We start from the raw sequence: 19,961 nt of genomic DNA, 5'->3' as shown, positions 1-19,961 counted from the left end.
CTATTCTCTCCTATTCTATTCTATTCTCTCCTATTCTCTTCCATTCCATTCCATTCCATTCCATTCTCTCCTATTCTATTCTATTCTATTCCATTCTCTCCTCTCCTCTTCTCTTCCATTCTCTCCTATTCTCTCCTATTCTATTCTATTCTATTCTATTCTATTCTATTCTATTCTATTCCCTCCTATTCTCTTCCATTCTCTCCTATTCTCTCCTATTCTATTCCATTCCATTCTCTCCTATTCACGTCTCTTCTCTTCCATTCTCTCCTATTCCATTTCATTCTCTCCTCTTCCATTCTCTCCTATTCTCTCCTATTCTATTCTATTCCCTTCCCTTCCCTATCCTATTGTCTATCCTACATTCTATTCTATTCCATATTCTATTCTATTCTATTCTATTCTATTCTCTTCCATTCTATTCTCTTCCATTCTCTCCTATTATCTCCTATTCTGTTCCATTCCATTCCATTCTATTCACGTCTCTTCTCTTCCATTCTCTCCTATTCTCTTCTCTTCTCTTCTCTTCCATTCTCTTCTCTTCCATTCTCTCCTATTCCATTTCATTCTCTCCTCTTTTCTTCTCTTCCATTCTCTCCTATTCTCTCCTATTCTCTCCTATTCTCTCCTATTCTATTCTATTCTATTCTATTCTATTCTATTCCATTCCATTCCATTCCCTATTCTATTCTATTCCATTCCATTCCATTACCTCCTATTCCATTCCATTCTCTCCTATTCTATTCTATTCCCTTCCCTTCCCTATCCTAGTCTATCCTACATTCTATTCTATTCCATATTCTATTCTATTCTATTCTATTCTATTCTATTCTATTCTATTCTATTCTATTCTAAAGCAAGGCCGAAAGTCGGGATGGCAGTTCTGACCCAGAGCCTTGGAAGAGTCAGCACCTCATTTGGAAGCAGGCCTCTACTCATGGGTAGCAGCCTGGGTGTAAACCCCCGAGGACCAGCAGAGTCCAGGCATCGGTGCAGTTCTTTGCCATGGGAGGATCTGAACTGCACCGTTTTACGTACTCCAGAAGGCTGACAGCCATCCAAGCTGGCGCCTTAAAGACTCTTTCGGGGAGGAAAAAAAAATATTCTTGCAAGATTTGAGGTTCTGATTTAGGTTAAGCCTGGCAAGTCAATAAGCAGGTTTGGGCAGCGTCCTAGAGAATTCTGCCTGCGATCTGTTGGCATCGTAGGGGGTGGGAGGGGGGGAGGAAAAAAGATAAAAAATAAAAAGCAGCCGTCATTCCCACCGCCCTGGTTCGGAGAACACATCTGCCGGCATCCAGGATGTCATACATGCACGGAGTTCCTGCGCTTTCCACTTTCCCGTCCATAAAATATGCAAATGCATGCCAGGGAAATTAATGAGAAACAGGAAAGGAAAAAAAAACAACCCACCCCGGAGGGCAGAGAAGCGCATTAAAGACACAACGGAGAATTTAACTCAGCTTTTGCAAAAGCTTTGCAGCCCCAGAATATCAGGAAGTGTTTCTGGAAAACATCAAATCCAGGGGACTTCGACTCTGGCAACTCTTTAAAAACTTGTGGGCTTCGACTCCCAGAATTCTGGGAGTTGTAGTCCACGGTCTTAAAATTCGACACCTCTAGTCTAGAGCAGGGGTCAGCAACCTTAAACGAAGAGCCGCAAAGTTCCTAACCGGAAGCCCCCTGTTGAATTCTGGAGCCAGCCGGAAGTTCCGGTTTGTTAAAATATTCATAACTGGGAGAGACATGGGAACAAGGTCAGCCAATGAATAGGCATGGCCGCTAAGTCAGCCAATGGGAGCTAAAACAGATCCGAGTCTGTGCAGAGAATTGAAACAGAAACTTAAGCCGTCTGCAGCTCTGACAAGTAAACTAGCAGTCTGTCTGGGCTTGTCCGCTGAAATGAAACTAACTGCTTGTGTTTCTCTCCTGTAACTCTCCTGCCTTGTGTTTACTTGGAAGAACCACCTGTTGGCATTGTACATTTATTCATCTGTTCTTATGTGTATCAAGAAGTTAATGAATCCATCTGCATCAGTTATCTGGGTGTGCTTTCTGGATTTGAATTTATGCAACAAACTCTGACACAGTTCCCCCACCATAGAGTCTCCTCCTAGCGCAGCGTCCTTTTTTCCTCTGCCGACCGGAAATCCAGTCCCCCCCCACCATAGAGTCTCCTCCTAGCGCGGCATCCTTTATTCCTCTGCCGACCGGAAGTCCGGTTCCTCCCACCATAGAGTCTCCTTCTAGACCGGCCTCCTTTTCCTCTACCTGTCCTAACCGAAAGCCCTATCCATTGTGTAGCTGACAGGGAGCCGCAACAGAGGGATGAAAGAGCCACATGAGGCTCCGGAGCCACACAGGTTGCTGATCCCTGGTCCAGACCAACCTCTTACTCTGTGCAGAAAAATCAAATGCCTAATTTATGCAGATGCTGCTAAGGAAAATCGCCTCTTACCAAGTTCTGTGGCACAGTCCCACAGGTGTAGTCACACACGCAGCGGTCATCTTCCATATCCTCGTCCCACGAACCGCCATACTTCCGGCAGCTGTCTCTCTCGCACTCAACGGCATCTCCGGAACCAGACCCATCACCCGAGCCGCACTCTGCACGAGAGAAGAACACCGGGGTTGCGTATCCCCTCTACCAAAGTTGAGATAGTCCAACCCCTTGCTGGGGAAAAAAAAGTCAAGTTTCTAGACCTGATGATCAACATTTTGGGGGGACTCTCCGGTTTGGGTTCCATTCCTGGCAGCTACAGAGGTGCAGAAACTACAAAAGTGTCTTTAATGAACTTGCAGGCCAAACATTTACAGAATCTGGAGGGCAAACAAAAAGGCCTTCTATGAAGTAAAAGCCCACCCTTCTCTTTCTATCTCGGTATGATATCTCAGGTGTGGCTTTCTTGGTAACAGTGTGGAAGGGAACATTGGCTTTTTCTGGCGTGACTTCTTGGTCTCGAAACATTTCTGGGGTTTTATGTTGGTTTCTCTCCTCCAGAGATTAACCAGGGAGGGAGGGAGAGAAGAGAAGGAAGGGAGAGAAGAGAAAGAAAGAAGAAAGAAGGGAGAAAGAAGGAAAGGAAGGAAGGAGGAAGGGAAGGAAGGTGAAGGAAGGAAGAGGCAGGGAGGAAGGAAAATAGGAAGGGAAGAGAAGGGGAGTTAAAGGGGAATGGAGGGAGGGAGGGAGAGAAAGGAACGAGAGAAGAGAAGAAAAAAGGAAGGAAGAAGAGAAAAGGGAGGGAGGGAGAGAGGATAGAAGGAAAGGGAGGGAAGGAAGGAAGACAGGGAGGAAGGAAAAGAGGGAGGGAAGAGGAAAGAGGGGAAAGTAGGAAGGAAGGGAGGGAAGAAAAAGGAAAAAGCAAAGGAAGGAAGGAAGGAGAGAAACCAAGAAAGAAGAGAGAAAAGGAAGGGAGGGAGGATAGAAGGAAAGGGAGGGAGGGAGGGAAGGAAGGAAGACAGGGAGGAAGGAAAAGAGGGAGGGAAGAGGAGAGAGGCGGAAGTAGGGAGGAAGGGATAGAAGAGTAAGGAAGGAGAGAAGGAAGAAGGAAGAAGAGAAAAGGAAGTGAGGGAGGCTAGAAGAAAGGAAGGGGGAGGGAGGAAAGGAAGGAAGACAGGGAGGAAGGAAAAGAGGGGGGGAAGAGAAAGGGAGAGAGGGGAAAGGAGGGAGGGAGGAAGAGAAGAGAAAGGAAGAAAGAGGAGAGAAAAGGAAAGGGGGGAGAATGGATAGAAGGAAAGGAAAGAAAGAAGGGAGGGAGGGAAGGAAGACAGTGAGGAAGGAAAAGAGGGAGGGAAGAGAAGAGGAATTAGAGGGGAAAGGAGGCAGGAAGGGAGAGAAGAGAAAGGAAAGAAGGAAGGAAGGAGAGAAGCGAAGAAAGAAGAGAGAAAAGGAAGGGAGGGAGGACAGAAGGAAAGGAAGACGGGAGGGAGGAAGAAAGGAAGGAGGGGGGAAGAGGAAGGAAAGAAGGAAGAAAGGAGAGAGAAGGGAAGGACAGAGAGCCCTGCCAGCCTCCCTTCCTCTCACCTCCTCCAATGCTCTGAAGTGTGAAATTAAAGCACTGAAAAGCTCTCCTTGTGGAGCCCTGTTACCAGCCATCGCCTTTCATTACTGGCAGCTAAAGAGACAATGGGAAGGAAGGAGCAAAGGGGCTGGGATGGAAAGCGTAGGGGAGGGGAGGGGAGGGAGACGGCCCCAGACACAGCAGGGAAGAAGAGACTCAAGGAGGGAGGCAGAGGCTGTTCCCCCCCCATCTCAGCTCCTTCATGCAAGTCCTCATGTACCGCCCCACCTCCCCCTTCCCCCTATGCTTGCCAATTCAGGTCAGGGGCTAGGAATCCGAGATGCGCCATTTGAACCCAGGACGAGGGAGAGGGCTTTTGACTTGCCCATCTCCTGCGGCCACAAAGCACACCCCTTCCAAGACTTTGCCACATCGATCAGCAATGGGTTAGAACTTAATTTATGTGGACGACGTTCAAGAAGGAGGCTGGGAACACACAAACATATGTCGTGGGATTGTGATAGTGCACAAAAAATAGGGGACCTAAATGAATCGCTCCAGTTGTGAGTTTAGCCACACAGTTTGTTAAGCCAATCTGCCTTCCCCATTGACTTTGCTTGTAAAGGTCGCACACCGGACACCCCCCTGCCCCCCCCCCGGACACTGCAACCCATCATAAATAAGAATCGGTTGGCAAGCAGCCGAATTTTGATCATGTGATCCTGGGGATGCTGCAACGGTTGTAAGTGTGAAAAACGGCCATAAGTCGCTTTTTTCCAGTGCTGTTGGAACTTCGAACCGTCACTAAATGAACGGTTGGTAAGCCGAGGACTGTCTGTGAAGAAGGAACCAGCGTTGAGACAGCTGAGCATGGAGGACTCACCGTCTTCGCACGGGCCCCTCTTCTCGACCTCCACTTCTTCCTTTTGCTGGCAAGCCGCCAGGCGCAGTTCGCACTCGTTGTTGTATGTGATGCCGTCACTTCCGCAGACGCGGGACAAGGGCTGCTGCTCGCAATGGGGGCAGAGGCACTGCCCGTCCACACACTTCGCCCCGAAGGAACACACCGTGGCCCCACACGCTTCTGCAGAGAGAGAGAGAGAGAGAGCGGGAGAGGAGGAAGAGTAGTAGAAGCCCAGGAAGTTATTTCCGTAGAATATTTGTAACTCGGGGGTTGAACTGTGGAGGGTCGTCGGTGCTCCCTGAGTTATGTGGTTTTCTTGCAGACGTTTCGTCACCAAACTAGGTAACCTCGTCAGCGCTGGGCACAATAGCGTGCATAGAGTGTGCACTAAGGTACGCTAATATAGAGCCGTGGTGGCACTGTGGTTAGAAGACAGTATTGCAGGTTAACTCACTGCTCACTCCAGGAGTTCGATCCTGACCGGCTTGAGGTTGACTCAGCCTTCCATCCTTCCGAGATGGGTCAAATGAGGACCCAGATTGTTGGGGGCAAGAGGCTGACTCTGTAAACCGCTTAGAGAGGGCTGTAAAAGCACTGTAAAGCAGTATATAAGTCTAAGGGCTATTCTATTCTATTCTATTCTATTCTGTTCTGTTCTGTTCTGTTCTGTTCTGTTCCGTTCCGTTCCGTTCCGTTCCGTTCCGTTCCACTCCACTCTATTGAGTTCTGCTCTGTTCTGTTTGATACTATTCTATTCTTATCCTATGCCATGCCACTGTGGTGACCCAGTGGCTAGAATGAAGTATTGCATGCTGACTCTGCCGACTGCCAGCAGTTCGATCCAGACCAGGTCAAGGTTAACCCGCCCTTCCAAGGTCAGTAAAATGAGGACCCAGGTTGTTTGGGGGGGGGCAATAGGGCGGACTCTGTAAACCTCTTACAAGAGGTTTTATTACATCGGTAGCGGGGAGGGGGGGATGCGAGGACAGGAGAAAATCACGAGGTCGGTTGGGAGACCGTGGCTGTTGGCTACGCCCAGTCGTTTGTACCAACCCCCGCAGACTGGGTGGTCAGGAACTACAGGGCCAGGGCATGCGGCTGATGCTGTGCAAGGCAAGGTCCGTAACCAACAAGGCCCCCCTCATTAGTGAGTTGATCTCAGAGGGGGAGCTGGACCTTGCAGGGATAACGGAGACCTGGTTGGGCCACGAGGGTGGCTTACCCCTCGTGGAAATGTGCCCACCGGGTTTCCGTGCATTCCATCAGCCCCGGGCCCTGGGTAAGGGTGGCGGGGTGGCGGTAGTTATTCGGGAGAGTCTAGAACCGAGAGAGTTCACTGTTCCTCAGATACCCGGTTGTGAGTCCCTAGGTGTTAAATGGGGCCCAGGGAGGCAGTTGGGCCTGCTGGTTGTATACTTGGCTCCTCGCTATACATCAGCGGCCCTGCCCGAGCTCCTCGAGCTGATCTCAGAGACGGCGGTTGAGATCCCCAGGCTTATGGTCATGGGGGACTTCAACCTGCCGTCGACGGGAACAGCATCTGAGGTGGCTCGGGAGTTCATGGCTTCCATGACAGCCATGGGCCTGACCCAACTAATTCAGGGCCCCACACACGAGGGTGGTCACACACTGGACCTTATTTTTGTTTCTGAACAGTGGACGAGTGATCTGGGAATAGGGGACCTAGTTATTACTCCCCTGTCATGGTCAGATCACGCATGTCTCCGGCTCAACTTCCCTGTCGCTACCCCGCACCGCGAGGAGGCGGAGCCAGCTCGTCCAAGCTGGTACCGCCCCAAGCACCTGATGGAACCGGAGAGGTTCCAGACGGAGCTTGGGCCGCTACCTGTAGCCCTGACCCGCGCTCAGTCGGAGGACCTAGTGGCCGCCTGGAATATGGCGACGGCTGGGGCCTTGGACCGGGTTGCGCCTTTGCGACCTCTCCTGCGGCAGCGATCCGCCCGAGCCCCTTGGTACACCGAGGAGCTGAGGGTGATGAAGCGCCATAGGAGATGTGTAGAGAGCAGGTGGAGGTCCTCACGCTCCGAGTCTGATCGAACACAGGTAAGATCCTATTTACGGACCTACCTTGTGGCATTGAGAGCGGCCAAACGTAGACATTGTGCCGCTCTTATTGCGTCCGCGGATAACCGCCCTGCCGCCCTGTTTAGGGTGACCCGCTCCCTCCTATCACAGGGGGCGCGGGTGGCGCCCTTGCAGGGTAGAGCAGAGGAGTTTGGGGAATATCTGCAGGACAAAGTCGCTCAGATCCGGAGCGGATGGGCCCCCTCCAGTGGCCCGGACGAGCCGTCAACAGTGAGTCTTGTAAGACCACTCTGGGAGGAGTTTGACTCTGTTGCCCCCGAGGATTTGGACAGGTTGCGTGGACGGCTGCGGCCCACCACATGTTTAATGGACCCGTGTCCCTCCTGGCTGGTACTGGCATCCTGGGAGGTGACACGAGGCTGGCTTCTGGGCCTGGTGAACGCTTCATTGGGTGAGGGATCCTTACCAACTGCCTTGAAAGAGGCGGTGGTGAGGCCCTTACTCAAGAGGCCTTCACTGGACCCAATGGAGCTGGCTAATTATCGTCCAGTCTCCAACCTTCCTTTTTTAGCGAAGGTTGTTGAGAATGTGGTGGCGCAGCAATTTCCACGACACCTTGACGAATCCGAATATCTAGACCCACGCCAGTCCGGCTTCCGACCCGGACACAGCACAGAGACAGCCTTGGTCGCGCTGGTGGATGATCTCTGGAGGGCCAGAGATAGAGGTTGCTCCTCTATCCTGGTCCTATTAGATCTCTCAGCGGCTTTTGATACCATCGACCATGGTATCCTATTGCGCCGGCTGGAGGGGATGGGAGTCGGAGGCACCGTTTTACGGTGGTTCGGCTCCTACCTCTCCGACCGGTCGCAATGTGTGTTGACGGGGGGGGGGCAGAGGTCGACCCTGAGGTCACTCACTTGTGGGGTGCCGCAGGGATCGGTCCTTTCGCCCCTCCTGTTCAACGCATATGTGAAGCCGCTGGGGGAGATCATCCGTGGTTTTGGGGTTGAATACCATCTGTACGCTGATGATACTCAGCCGTACGTTTCAACCCCAAACCACCCCAGTAAGGCTGTCGAAGTGATGTCCCGGTGTTTGGAAGCCGTCGGGGTCTGGATGGGGGACAACAGACTCAAACTCAACCCCTCCAAGACTGAGTGGCTGTGGCTACCGGCACCTCGGTTCAGTCAGCTGATTCCAGCGCTGGCCATAGGGGGCGAACAGCTGCCCCCTGTGGAACGGGCGCGCAATTTGGGCGTCCTCCTAGATGCCCGGCTGTCAATGGATGACCATGTGGCAGCCGTGGCAAGGGGGGCGTTCCACCAGGTTTGCCTGGTGCGCCAATTGCGCCCCCTCCTGGACCGAGATGCCCTACGCACGGTCACTCATGCACTGGTGACGTCTCGCCTGGACTACTGTAATGCTCTCTACATGGGGCTTCCCTTGGGATGCGCCCGAAGACTGCAGCTAGTCCAGAACGCAGCCGCGCGGGCAGTCATGGGGAGTACCAGGTACTCCCATGTAACACCGCTCCTGCGCGAGCTGCACTGGCTGCCTGTGGTCTTTCGGGTGCGTTTCAAGGTTTTGACCACCATCTTTAAAGCGCTCCATGGCATAGGGCCCAGTTACCTGCGGGATCGCGTCCTCCCACATACATCCCAGCGGCCAATTCGCTCTCACAGGGAGGGGCTTCTCCTGGTGCCGTCCGCTAGGCAATGCCAGCGGGCGACGCCAAGGAGTAGGGCCTTCTCTGTGATGGGCCCAACCCTCTGGAATGACCTCCCCCCCGACATTAGAACCATCACCGACTTCCGCTCCTTCCGGCAGAAACTAAAGACTCACCTGTTCCGACTGGCTGGCTTGGCATAATTTCAACGCCTACCTCCTGGCATTTATATTTTTACTGGTTTTTAAGGGGATTATTCTGTAGACTTAATTTTATTGGGTATTGGGATTTTAAAGTCTGTTTATTTTAATTATTTATTAGCAATACAGTCCTGCACATCTTTTATCCTCCTCTTATCCATCTATTTATATTTGTATATATATATTGTCCATTTAGTAATTTTAATTGTTTTAATGTTGTTCTTTGACATGGACTGTACACCGCCCCGAGTCCCTTTCGGGAGAGGGGGCGGTCTATAAGTGCTAATAATAATAATAAAAAAAAGAGGGCTCTAAAGCACTGTGAAGCGAAATGGAAGTGTACTGTAAGGGCTATTGCTAACCTGCTCTACCCTGATGACGTTACCTAGTTTGGTAATGAAACGTCTGCCAGAAAACCACCGGGAAGCCCCCAGGATCCCACCGTTATTTTAGTTTTTAAGCTGCTGGTTTGGAGGGGAAGTGAACTTCAAGGAGAGGGGAAGCACATGCCAATGGTGTCCCAAGAACGGTGTGTGTGTGTGTGTGTGTGTGTGTGTGTGTGAGTGAGTGAGTGAGTGTGTGAGTATGTGTAAGGCAGCAGCCTAGTTTTGGAAGGACCCTCCCAGGGAGAAATAAAACTTACTGCAGCTGCCTTGGGCTGCCACCTCGATGGAGACCTGTTGGATGCAGGACTGAACGTGGAGTTCGCACTCGCTCCCGTAGGTGTTGCCGTCAGTTCCGCAAACCAGCTGGGAGGAGGCGACGCATTCGGTGGGGCACACGCACCTCCCTGTCTCGGCCTCGCAGATGGCACCGAACTGGCACTTCCGACAACGGTCTGGAGGGAAGCAGGCGGGGAAATCTTGAAAATGAGCATTTCGAGAAAAATCCATTTAAACTCTCCTGTTTTCCCCCTCCCCCCCAAAAAATGATGTTAGGCTAGCATTTTTCTTAGGATGGGGTGAGTGAGCGCATGGATAATTCCAGGGCTGCGGGACTCCCTGGCCACTGAGAGGGAGGATGGGCACCGGACTCCGAATGCACACCTAGAGTACTGCATCCAGTTTTGGTCACCACGCTATAAAAAATGTCAAAGTCCTGAGGATTTAATAGCTGCCAGCTGATGTAAGTCTGTAAGCTGTAATTTGTAAGCTGAAGGCAAGGCTGATGAAATAAGAGTCAACTCCCAAGGTTATCAAAGTGAGAGAAGTGGGGGAGTGAATTCCATGCATACTGTCGGCTGAAGTCGGATCTCAGATTACTGCAGCAGGCTTGGGAGGGGTGCACCTCATTGGGAGAGTGTGATTTATGACACAGACTCAGGGGAGGGAAGGAACAGGGTTAAAGTTCAGCTATAACCCAAACAAAGCTTAGACCTGATTGTGAAAAGATCTTGCCTAGGATGCTCCTAGTAAATGACTAGTTTTTAGTTCTTAGTAATAATTTAATGTATTAATAAATGAAAAGTATGAGAACGGGGGGAGGGGCCACTTCCTGCATACTGTAACTGCCATAATTTGTAACCTATTCCACCACCCCTTTCCTTGTTTATTTTTTTAAAAACCAATAAAATTTTGTTTAAAAATAAATAAATAAATAAAATAAATGACTAGTTTTGAATTGAAACTTGACTCGATATTCATGAATCAAATAGGGGCATTTTTAGGAAACCTTACCATAAGGTTGATTTATTGCAGCTATGGTATAACCCTTTTAAGGCTCTGACGGGAGGTCCACACCAGTCTCTATATAGGTGATGATTAGAGAGTGTTTTTCTTCTCAGTGTGTATTCAGTTCTCTCCTTGTGTCTGTAGTGAATGGTAAGGGATTTTATCTTCTGCATGTTTTTACCTGTATATAGTTGTAACTAAACCAATGTTAATTGTCTTTAGGCTCTGTGTGCTGTCTTATTGCTCCTGGGTGTAGCAAGCTAGTCACGCTGCCAGAACTCTGACAAAAAAGATGTGGAGACTCTAGAAAGAGTGCAGAGAAGAGCAACCAGGATGATTATGGGACTGGAGGCTAAAACATACGATGAACAGTTACAGGAACTGGGCCTGGCTAGTCTAGTGAACAGAAGGATCGGAGGAGACAGGAGAGCAGTCTTCCAATATTTGAGGGGCTGCCCCAGACAGGAGGGGGTCGAGCTATTTTCCATGAATGACAGACAAGGAATAATAATAATGGATGGAAACTGACCAAGGAGAGATTCAACCTGGAAATAAGGAGAAATTTCCTGATAGTGAGAACAATCAACCCATGGAACAGAAGTTGCCTTCGGACATTGTGAGAGCTTCATCCCTGGAGGCTTGCAAGAAGAGATAGGACTGCCATTTGTCAGAAATGGTGTAAGGGTCTCCTGCTTGGGAGGGGGTTGGACTAGATGATCTCCAAGGTCCCTTCCAACCCTGCTAATCTGAATCTATCTATGATGATCAAAGCAGGCTTGGAGAATAAAACATATAATGAATGGCTTCAGGAACTGGGCCTGGCTAGTCTAGGGAAGAGAAGGACCAGGGGAGACAGGAGAGCATCTTCCAATATTTGAGGGGCTGCCCCAGAGAGGAGGGGGTCAAGCTATTTTCCAAAGCACCCGAAGGCCAGGCAAGGAATAATGGATGGAAACTGACCAAGGAGAGATTCAACCTGGAAATAAGGAACAATCATCAACCCATGGAACAGAAGTTGCCTTCGGAAGTTGGGGGAGCTTCATCCCTGGAGGCTTTCAAGAAGAGACGGGACTGCCATTTGTCAGAAAGGATGAAGGATCTCCTGCTTGGGCAGGGGGTTGGACTAGATGACCTACAAGGTCCCTTCCAACTCTGTTCATCTTGGTTGCAAGCATAAAAGAACGGGCTGGTGTAGAAGACTCTGCCAGAGAGGAGGGGGAAAACCCCTTGGTAAATGGGTCAAGAAAAAACATCTGATCTGGGATAAGGTATTTTTGGCAAGCAGTCTGCAAGGGGAGGAAGACGTTGGCCGAGAACGGGGAAGAGCCCCCCCAAAACAGCTTTTGGTTTAACCGTTGGGGATTCTGGCAGGGCTTATCTATCGAAAAGCAGAGGGACTTTATTGCTGTTAGAACCGCAGGATATGTCGAGAGAGTGAGTCCCATGGCAGGCAGGGCCCATTCCCCTGTCAATCAACGGGGAATAAAACAGACAATAACCCCTGGGCTTCAGTGGCAAGGCAGGAAAGAGTGTGGGCATAGTGGTTAAGATGCTGGCTTAGGAAGCGGAGGAGGCTGCGAGTTCTAGTCTCAACGCCAGCTGGGTGACTTTGGGCCAATCACCAGGAGGCTGAAAGTTCTAGTCCCGCCTTAGGCAAGAAAGCCATCTAGGGAACTTTGGGCAATCACCAGGAGACAGTGAGTTCTAGTCCTGCCTTATGAAAGCTAGCTGGGTGAGTTTGGGTCAATCACCAGGAGACGGTGAGTTCTAGTCCAGGCAGAGAACCGATTGCTAAATTCTTTCAATCCCACCCCTGGGTGTGCAGCCACAGTTCTGGGGCTCCAGAGTCCCTTCCCCAAATGCCAGGTGGGTCTGGCTTTCTGACCTTCCAAAAATCAGTCCTATTTTCAGGGCCGAGTTTAGTTCAGATACCCCCCCACACACACACACACACTGGCACCTTCCCCTGCAGGAGGGTTTGTGTGAGAGAGCATGAACTGCCTGGCACCTTCCCCGTGCCTGCTTCCCGATGCCAGCCAATTTAATTACCGCCTAACGTCGGCAAGGGGTTGCCAGCTGCTTACGTTGCGCCATCCCGGGGGCAACACACCGTGTGTTTGCTCTGCCAGGGTCGGCTTCCGTGTCTCAACCTTTCGTTCACGCTTGGAGAAGGAAGCTTCGTTGGGAAATGAAGATTCACCCTCATTCCACTGCCCCCCCCCACCAGGAGGCTGGCTTGATATTTGACTCCCACCCCCACCCCAAATCGAGCTGCCTCAGTGCATGGCACACCGGCTTGGTTCTATGGGGAGTTCTCTTGCCCCCAGGAGCTAAAACGGAAAGGGTCATTGAAGCCAAAAAACGAAGCTATTTCAGACATTTCTGGCAGCAGAAGGGTTCAAATCCACCGTCAATTGGAGAGATATGTTTAATTTTCACACACCAGGGAGCAGGGGGGGCAGCCAGTGTGGCTTGCTGAAGAGAGGGAGCCCCCCCCAAATTTCCAGCCGTTATTTTTCACCCCAGCTTTGAGTGGCAAGGACAGAAACAAGCGAGAACGAAGCTTTGATTCCCGAGCGTTCAATAATTCTTTTTTTTAATGGTTTGCCTAAATGACCAGCTTTGTTTTCTCTATGGAGGGAGAGAGGTCTTTAGGATGGTTCGCTTTTTAAGATGGGTGGGAAAGAAAGAAAGGAGGAAAGAAAGGAAGGAGAGAGGAAAAAAGAAAGAAAGAGAAAGAAAGAGACAGGTAGAGAAGGAAGGAAGGAGAGAGGAAAAAAGATAGAGAAAGAAGGAGAGAGAAAGAGAGAGAGGAAAGGAGAGAAAGAAAGAAGGAAGAAAGGAAGGGAGGGAAAAAGAAAGAAAGAAAAAAGAACAAAAGAAGGAAGATGAAGGGAAGGATGGAGGGAGAAATGAAGGAATGAAGGAAGGAGGGAGGAAGAGAGAAAGGAAGGGGGGAGGGAGAAAGGAGAGAGGAAGGGAGAGAGAAAAAAAGAAAGAAAGAAAGAAAGAAAAGATGAAGGGAAGGCAGGAGGGAGGGAGGGGGGAGAAAGGAAGGAGGGAAGGAAGGAAGATGAAGGGAAGGGAGGGAGGAGGGAGGAAGGAAGATGAAGAAAAGGATGGAAGGAGGGAGGGAACAAGGAAGATAAAGAAAAGGAAGGAAGATAAAGAAAAGGAAGGAAGATAAAAGGAAGGAAGGAAGATAAAGAAAAGGAGGGAAGGAAGGAAGATGAAGGGAAGGGAGGGAGGAGGGAGGAAGGAAGATGAAGAAAAGGAAGGAAGATAAAGAAAAGGAAGGAAGGAAGATGAAGGGAAGGGAGGGAGGAGGGAGGAAGGAAGATGAAGAAAACGATGGAAGGAGGGAGGGAGCAAGGAAGATAAAGAAAAGGAAGGAAGATAAAGAAAAGGAAGGAAGAAAGATAAAGAAAAGGAAGGAAGGAAGATGAAGGGAAGGAAGAGAAGGAGGGAGGGAGGGAGAGAGGGAGGAAGGAAGGCCAGAGTTAGAGTTTAAAGATTACCATCAACAGGACGGGAGAGAGCAAAGAATTTCTCTCCCGTTCAATCCATCCATTCCGCCTCCGGAGGCAATTCATAGCAACAACAACAGAGCTATGAAGTGCCATAAAAAGATCAGAGTAAAAAAAGAAAAAGAAACCACTAAAAATAAATCCCAGCCATTTGAAAACACAGCCGAGCGTTAGGCAAGAGTTTTCCAAACCCCCTTCGGCCACCTGCTAAAAGCAAGCATGGCTAACTTCCCCTCCGACGGGCGCTGATTTGATTTGATTTTTTTAAAAAACCCCAAAGAAATCCCTAATTCCGATGTACCAAATCGCCTGACTTGAGGAGTCGTGGAGAGCGGCTTGTGTTCCGGTTGAGCCGTAATTCCCCACCCCCACCCCGGGCAAGCCTCGAACCCTCCGCTCCTCCTCCTTTCAACAGGGAGACATGCGGAGGACAGCCAAGGGAGAAATCAGCCCCAGCGCCCTGAAGGAAGCAGCGGGTTTCTAGTCCTCAAGACAGGCTCGGCACAAGGAGAGGGGAGGAGGGTTGCCGCATGCCAAATTAACCCACCTTCTCTGGGGAAGCCCCCACGTCCTCCTCTGAGCAGGCAGGGGAACAAGAAACCGAAATGAACCTTATCTCGTCCTTATCTCTGGGGTCTCGGCTCGCCCCATAACCTCGCCGGCCGTCGCGTGCCCCCCCAAATAAATTGAATTCAAGACCGTAAGCTCCTTAGATAGCAGGGGACTTTTTTTTGGCGCTCAACTTCCTGAGCTAATTGCTTACACATCCATCTCAAGGTTGTAATTCAGCCGGTGGGATCAGGCGACCTCGATCGCCGGCGCTCGGTTTAATCTCTCGTAATAATTTTTTCAAGCGGAGGTTTTTACGCGGCTGCCGGAGAAGGCCTGGAGCTAGGCTAGGAGTGGTGGTGAGAGGGGATTTCAAACTGGGGCTTTGGGGTCCAGAGGTTACCTGCAAATTAAGGCTCCCCCCCAGCAGCACCAGAGGCCTGACCCACAATAGGTTGTTAATTCGGCTTAACCGTATCTCAGCCGATTTTTTTAGAGCAGTCCTCAAAACAGTTTGGGATCTGTTGTGGCCCACCAGCGGAGCAGGCACCAGATTCGGACAGTGAGGAGGTTGGGGAGGAAGATGGGCCAGTCCTGGAGTCTGGGGAAGGCTCTGACGAGGGCTCTGTGTCGGAGGCAGAGAGGGGGCCAAGAGCCGTATGCCAGTTATCAGCTGCCTTCAGAGTCAGACATCAGTGAGGCAGAAGAACAGCTGGAGCCTGTTCCCAGTGTGCACATGGGCAGAGTTGCCAGATGAAGGGAGCAGCTAAGGAACAAGGGCCGACTTGGGAGTAAGGCCACAGGTGGACGATGAAGGGCCACTCCCAGAGGGAATAAAAGAGGAGCGACAGGGGAGTGGAGTTTGCAGGAGGCCATTAGTTCGCTTAATTGCTTCGGGACTCTCCGAGACTCCTTGCCAAGTTTTGCAGAGATCGGCCTGGCAGCTCTCCAAGCCAGATAAGGTTGCATTTTCCATTTCTATTTCAGGCAGCAGGGGGATCTCACCACTCACCACAGGGGCCCTTGTGTTTCACGCGGATCTCCTTCCGGAGGGCGCACGCCATGGCGTCCAACTCGCAAGGGTTGCTGTAAGTGAGGTTGTCACTGCCGCAGACCGGATCGTAGATGCTCTGGCACACTTGCTGGCACTCGCAAACGGCCTCCTGGTTCTTCACCACGCAGGTGGCCCCGAACTGGCACTCAACGCTCAAACAGGGACTCGGCTTGCCAAGATCTGCATCGGAGAAGCAGGTGGAGTGGTTAGAGAAGGGCGGGGGACACCTTGCTGGAGCTGGAAAGAGTCCTCCACCTCCATCTCTCTCTCTCCGACAATTTGGGTGAAATGACCAGGAATCGAGGCATTTTGCGGACCGCTCTGTTACCCCAAACGGGGGAGACACATCTCAAGGCCAGTGCTGAGGTCCGGCGGCGGTGGTGGGAAGAGGTGGGAAGAACAAAAGTGTCTGGGGATGAGAACAGGAGGAACCGGAGCCGTGGGAGTGAAAAGTCTGCAATGATTAGGTCTGCGGATCTCGGCGCAACGCAACACCAAGGGCCTCAAAGGAAGGACGCAGAAAGCAGGCTGGGGGTGGTGGTGGTATTCATTGCAAAGGAGCCTTTCACAAAGGGAGGGAGGGAGGGACGCAAGAGAGGAAGAGGAAGGTGGGGGGAAAACACGGAGAGACAGGAGGAAGCAGCCATCATTCTCCCAACGTTCACCATTTCATGCGAGGGCCAGTCAGGATGTGCAAACGAAAGCAATCTTAAAAGAAGACTCCAGCCCCACAGGGGCAACGGGACCGGACGAGGGCATCTCAAAACTCGCTAGCTTTTCATGGCAGGGAATCAGCTCCCTGCAGGTAGAAAGCAAACCTGTCAGGGAGATAGCAAAGCATATCTCCTTTTCTTACTAGAAGGTTTTCTCTGGGATTTCTCTGGGGAAAAAAAAAGAAAAATGAGATATCTAGTCTCCAAGCAGCCAAACACCCTGCATGCCTAAGCATTCTCCCTTCTCCTCAATTCAGCAAAGGAGGAGCAGGGTACCGCTCACATTTCACAGCAAATTGGCCAGTTGCCAATCTTTTGGCGCAAAAGTGGTTTTTTTTAAATCAATCGATCAGAATAAGAGTTGGAAGGGACCTTGGAGGTATTCTAGTCCAACCCACCCGTTCAAGCAGGATGCCATTTCTGACAGATGGCCATCCAGTCTCTTCTTAAAAGCCTCCAGTGATGGAGTGCTTGCAGCTCCTAGAGGCGAGCTGTTCAGTCAAACCATCAGAATAGAGTTGGAAGGGACCTTGGAGGTCATCCAATCCAACCCCTTTTGCTCAAGCAGGACGCCCTACACCATTTCTGACAGAGTGTTTGCAACTTCTAGAGGCGAGCTGTTCAGTCAAACCATCAGAATAGAGTTGGAAGGGACCTTAGAGGTCATCCAATCCAACCCCTTTTGCTCAAGCAGGATGCCATTTCTGACAGATGGCAGTGTCAGGCCTGCAAGCCATCTTTTCTTTTCAATCTTCGGCCTGCCACACTTTCTATTATTCTAACGAGGCATGTTCTATCGTGGAAAAAATGGGGATTGTAAGGAGTGAGATGCGATGTAGCCATAACAACATTCTTTCTAGAAAGCCAAGGTCATCCTTTGTCTCTGCACCTGACCGGAACTGGATGGGTGGAAGCTGTCAGCATGGCAGTGGGAGATTGGACCATGGGATGGACTTGTGGGTGTGGGGGCAAGATCTTGAACTTTCAACTAGGTGGGGAAAACTGGGAAGCGTTCAGATTCGGGTTTTCCCAGATGTGCCAACATGGCTCTCTTAATAAATTGGAACTTTGAGCAATCCTTTGCCTCGGACTCTGATTTAATTTTGGGGGCTATTTGGAACCCGGACAGGCAGTTCATTCTCTTCTTAAAAACCTCCTTAAAAACATCTGGAGGCAAGCTATTCCACTGGTTAATTGTCCTCCCTGTTAGGAAATCTCTCCTTAATTTCAGGTTGCTTCTCTCCTTGATTAGTTTCCATCCGTTGTTTTTTGTCTTGCCTTCTTGGTGCTTTGGAGAATAGATTAGCCCCCTCTTCTTATTTACCAAAGCATCTGCAGGCAGGACAAGAAACCATGGAATGAAATGAATGGCGCAGGTAATCCTCGACTTACAACAGTTCAATGTAAGGTACGCCGCCGCCAAAAAAATGGACTTAAGGACCGTCTCCGACACTTATGACCACTGCAACATTATCACGATCGCACGATCAAAAATTCAGAGGCTTGGCCATTGGCTCACACTTGTGGCGGTCGCAGTATTCCTTGGGTTGCGTGATCCGCTTTTGCGACCTTCCGACAAGCAAAGTCAATAGGGGGGGGGGGTTTCCAGATTCACTTAACAACACAACAAACGCAATGGTTCACTTAACCGATGTGGCGAGGGAGGTCAAACTCAAATGGGGCAAACTCAACTTAACCAACATTTTTCTTCGCTTAGCAACATAAATGTTGGGCTGGATGGTGGTCGTAATCCAAGAACTACCTGTATGCATGCAACAGGCCAGTGAAAAGATGCAATGGTATGTGTCCCCAACCTCCTTAGATTAGGCTTAACCTTGGGACAATTCCCCCCCCCCCCCGTCTTATATCATCCCATTTCTCAAGTGTGATTGCAACCAAGCCCAGAAGATGAGATAATTCAGCCCCCAAGCTCAAAATGCTGTGGGAATGCATCGTGCGTGTTCAGGAGAAGGGTTCAGCCTTTGTGACCCCCTACAAAGGAGGAGAAAATCCGACCACCAGCTCTCATGCCATCTGGGCATCGTGTTGCGGCCCACCAGCTACCAGAGGACAGTGAGGAGGTTGGGGAGGAAGATGGGCCAGTCCTGGAGTCTGGGGAAGGCTCCGATGAGGGCTCTGTGTCGGAGGCAGAGAGGGGGCCAGGGCCATATGCCAGTTATCAGCTGCCTTCGGAGTCGGAGATCAGTGGGGCAGAAGAACAGCTGGAGCCTGTTCCCAGTGTGAGTTGCCAGACAAAGGGAACAGCTAAAGAACAGAGGTCAACTTGGGAGTAAGGCCACAGGTGGACGGTGAATGGCCCCTCCCAGAGGGAATAAAAGAGGAGCAAAAGGGGAGTGGAGCTTGCAGGAGACCATTAGTTCGTTTATTATTGTGAAGATTTGCTTAACTGAGTTTGGGCCTCAGACAGACTTCTTGCCAGGTATTTCATTTTACAGAGTTGGCACTAGAAACTTTTGACCTGGCAACTATCCAAGGACTGATAAGGTCTGTTTTTACAATTAAACCTTGAAAGGCTAATTGCCAGGACTTTTCTGGATGGGAACGCCAGGAATTCGCATTAACCAAATAAAAAGGATGGGTTTTGGGGAGAGGGGGTCACAAGGAGTCTGCCTCGTGGTTCTGTTAAGCCTGGGTCAGAACACATCGACGGGCAAGGGAAAAGCTCGCAAAAGGCTTTGAAAGCAAGAGGGAAAAACGGAATTTTCCCACCCACCCCCATCCCCTCCCTCTGCAAAACGCAGGGAAAAACAAGCAATGCCAAGAGGAAGCGAAGGCTGAGGGAAGAAGCGAACCTCGCAGCAGAATTCTCCGGGTGGATTGATCTGGAGAACTGGGCAGGCGCACTTCCTTTCTCCGAACAGGAAACACTAGAAGACACAAGACAACAGAAAGAAAGAGAGAAAGAGGAAGGAGAGAGGAGGAAGGAGAGAAAGAAAGGAGGAGGGGAGGGAACGGAGAGAGACAGGCATCGCGATGGACAGCTTCCCCCAATATTTCCAGGCACACCCCAATTTAATTTCCCCTGGCAGAGAATTGGCGGTTTCTTTTTAAAAAAAAGGACGTCCAGCTTTCCTTGGCAGCTTTGTTTGAACATCTGTCAATTCCATGCAGATGTTTTGCCTGGTGAAGGGGCGGAATGGGGCTTTCCGTCTCCTACCCTTGGCCACGCCTCCTTCTCCGCCAGAGTTCTTTCTCAGGTGATTCTCGTCGGACTTTTCTCCTCGGCTGACACGCTCCCACCCGTTCACAGCCCCTCCGTCCCTTGTGCTTCGCCGCTGCGCATTTGCCGAAGAAGAGTTTGTCCTGGTTTTTTCACCGGCTGGGACAGTTAGCCGCCAACCAATCGCGGTGCGATCAATCCCTTTGGATAAAGATGGCCAGGAGTTAAATGCTACCAGTTAGGGATAATTGTCATGGGTTCCGCGAACTGGTAGTATAAAAAAAACGAAACTTCCGACCACTGCGCGGACGAGCTGTGAGCTGCGCAATCGTCAGAAGCTATTTCCCCCCCCACTTTTTAAAGCATTTTCCCCCTATCAGTTCAAACAAATAGGCAGGAAAAAATGCTTTAAAAATGGGGGGGGGGACTTCTGATGATCGCGCAGAT

The 19,961-nt window shown here is 50.5% G+C and overlaps 1 protein-coding gene across 2 annotated transcripts in view; it reads right to left on the bottom strand.

Annotated features, from left to right (window-relative positions):
- AGRN (agrin) overlaps positions 1–19,961 on the bottom strand; it is a 277,808-nt gene that overhangs the window by 72,968 nt on the left and 184,879 nt on the right. For both annotated transcript variants that reach the window (XM_081954875.1, XM_081954876.1), the window contains exons 8-11: positions 15,579–15,800; positions 9,464–9,658; positions 4,885–5,085; positions 2,459–2,607 (exon numbers count right to left, since the gene is read on the bottom strand). In XM_081954875.1, the coding sequence (XP_081811001.1) occupies positions 2,459–2,607; positions 4,885–5,085; positions 9,464–9,658; positions 15,579–15,800 (767 nt within the window). The remainder of the gene's footprint in view (positions 1–2,458; positions 2,608–4,884; positions 5,086–9,463; positions 9,659–15,578; positions 15,801–19,961) is intronic.

This window comes from Natrix helvetica (assembly GCF_964273705.1).
Source record: "Natrix helvetica genome assembly, chromosome: 5".
NCBI lineage: Eukaryota > Metazoa > Chordata > Lepidosauria > Squamata > Natricidae > Natrix > Natrix helvetica.
The sequence above is the reverse complement of the archived record's forward strand: the minus strand, read 5'-3'. Positions and strand labels throughout refer to the sequence as shown.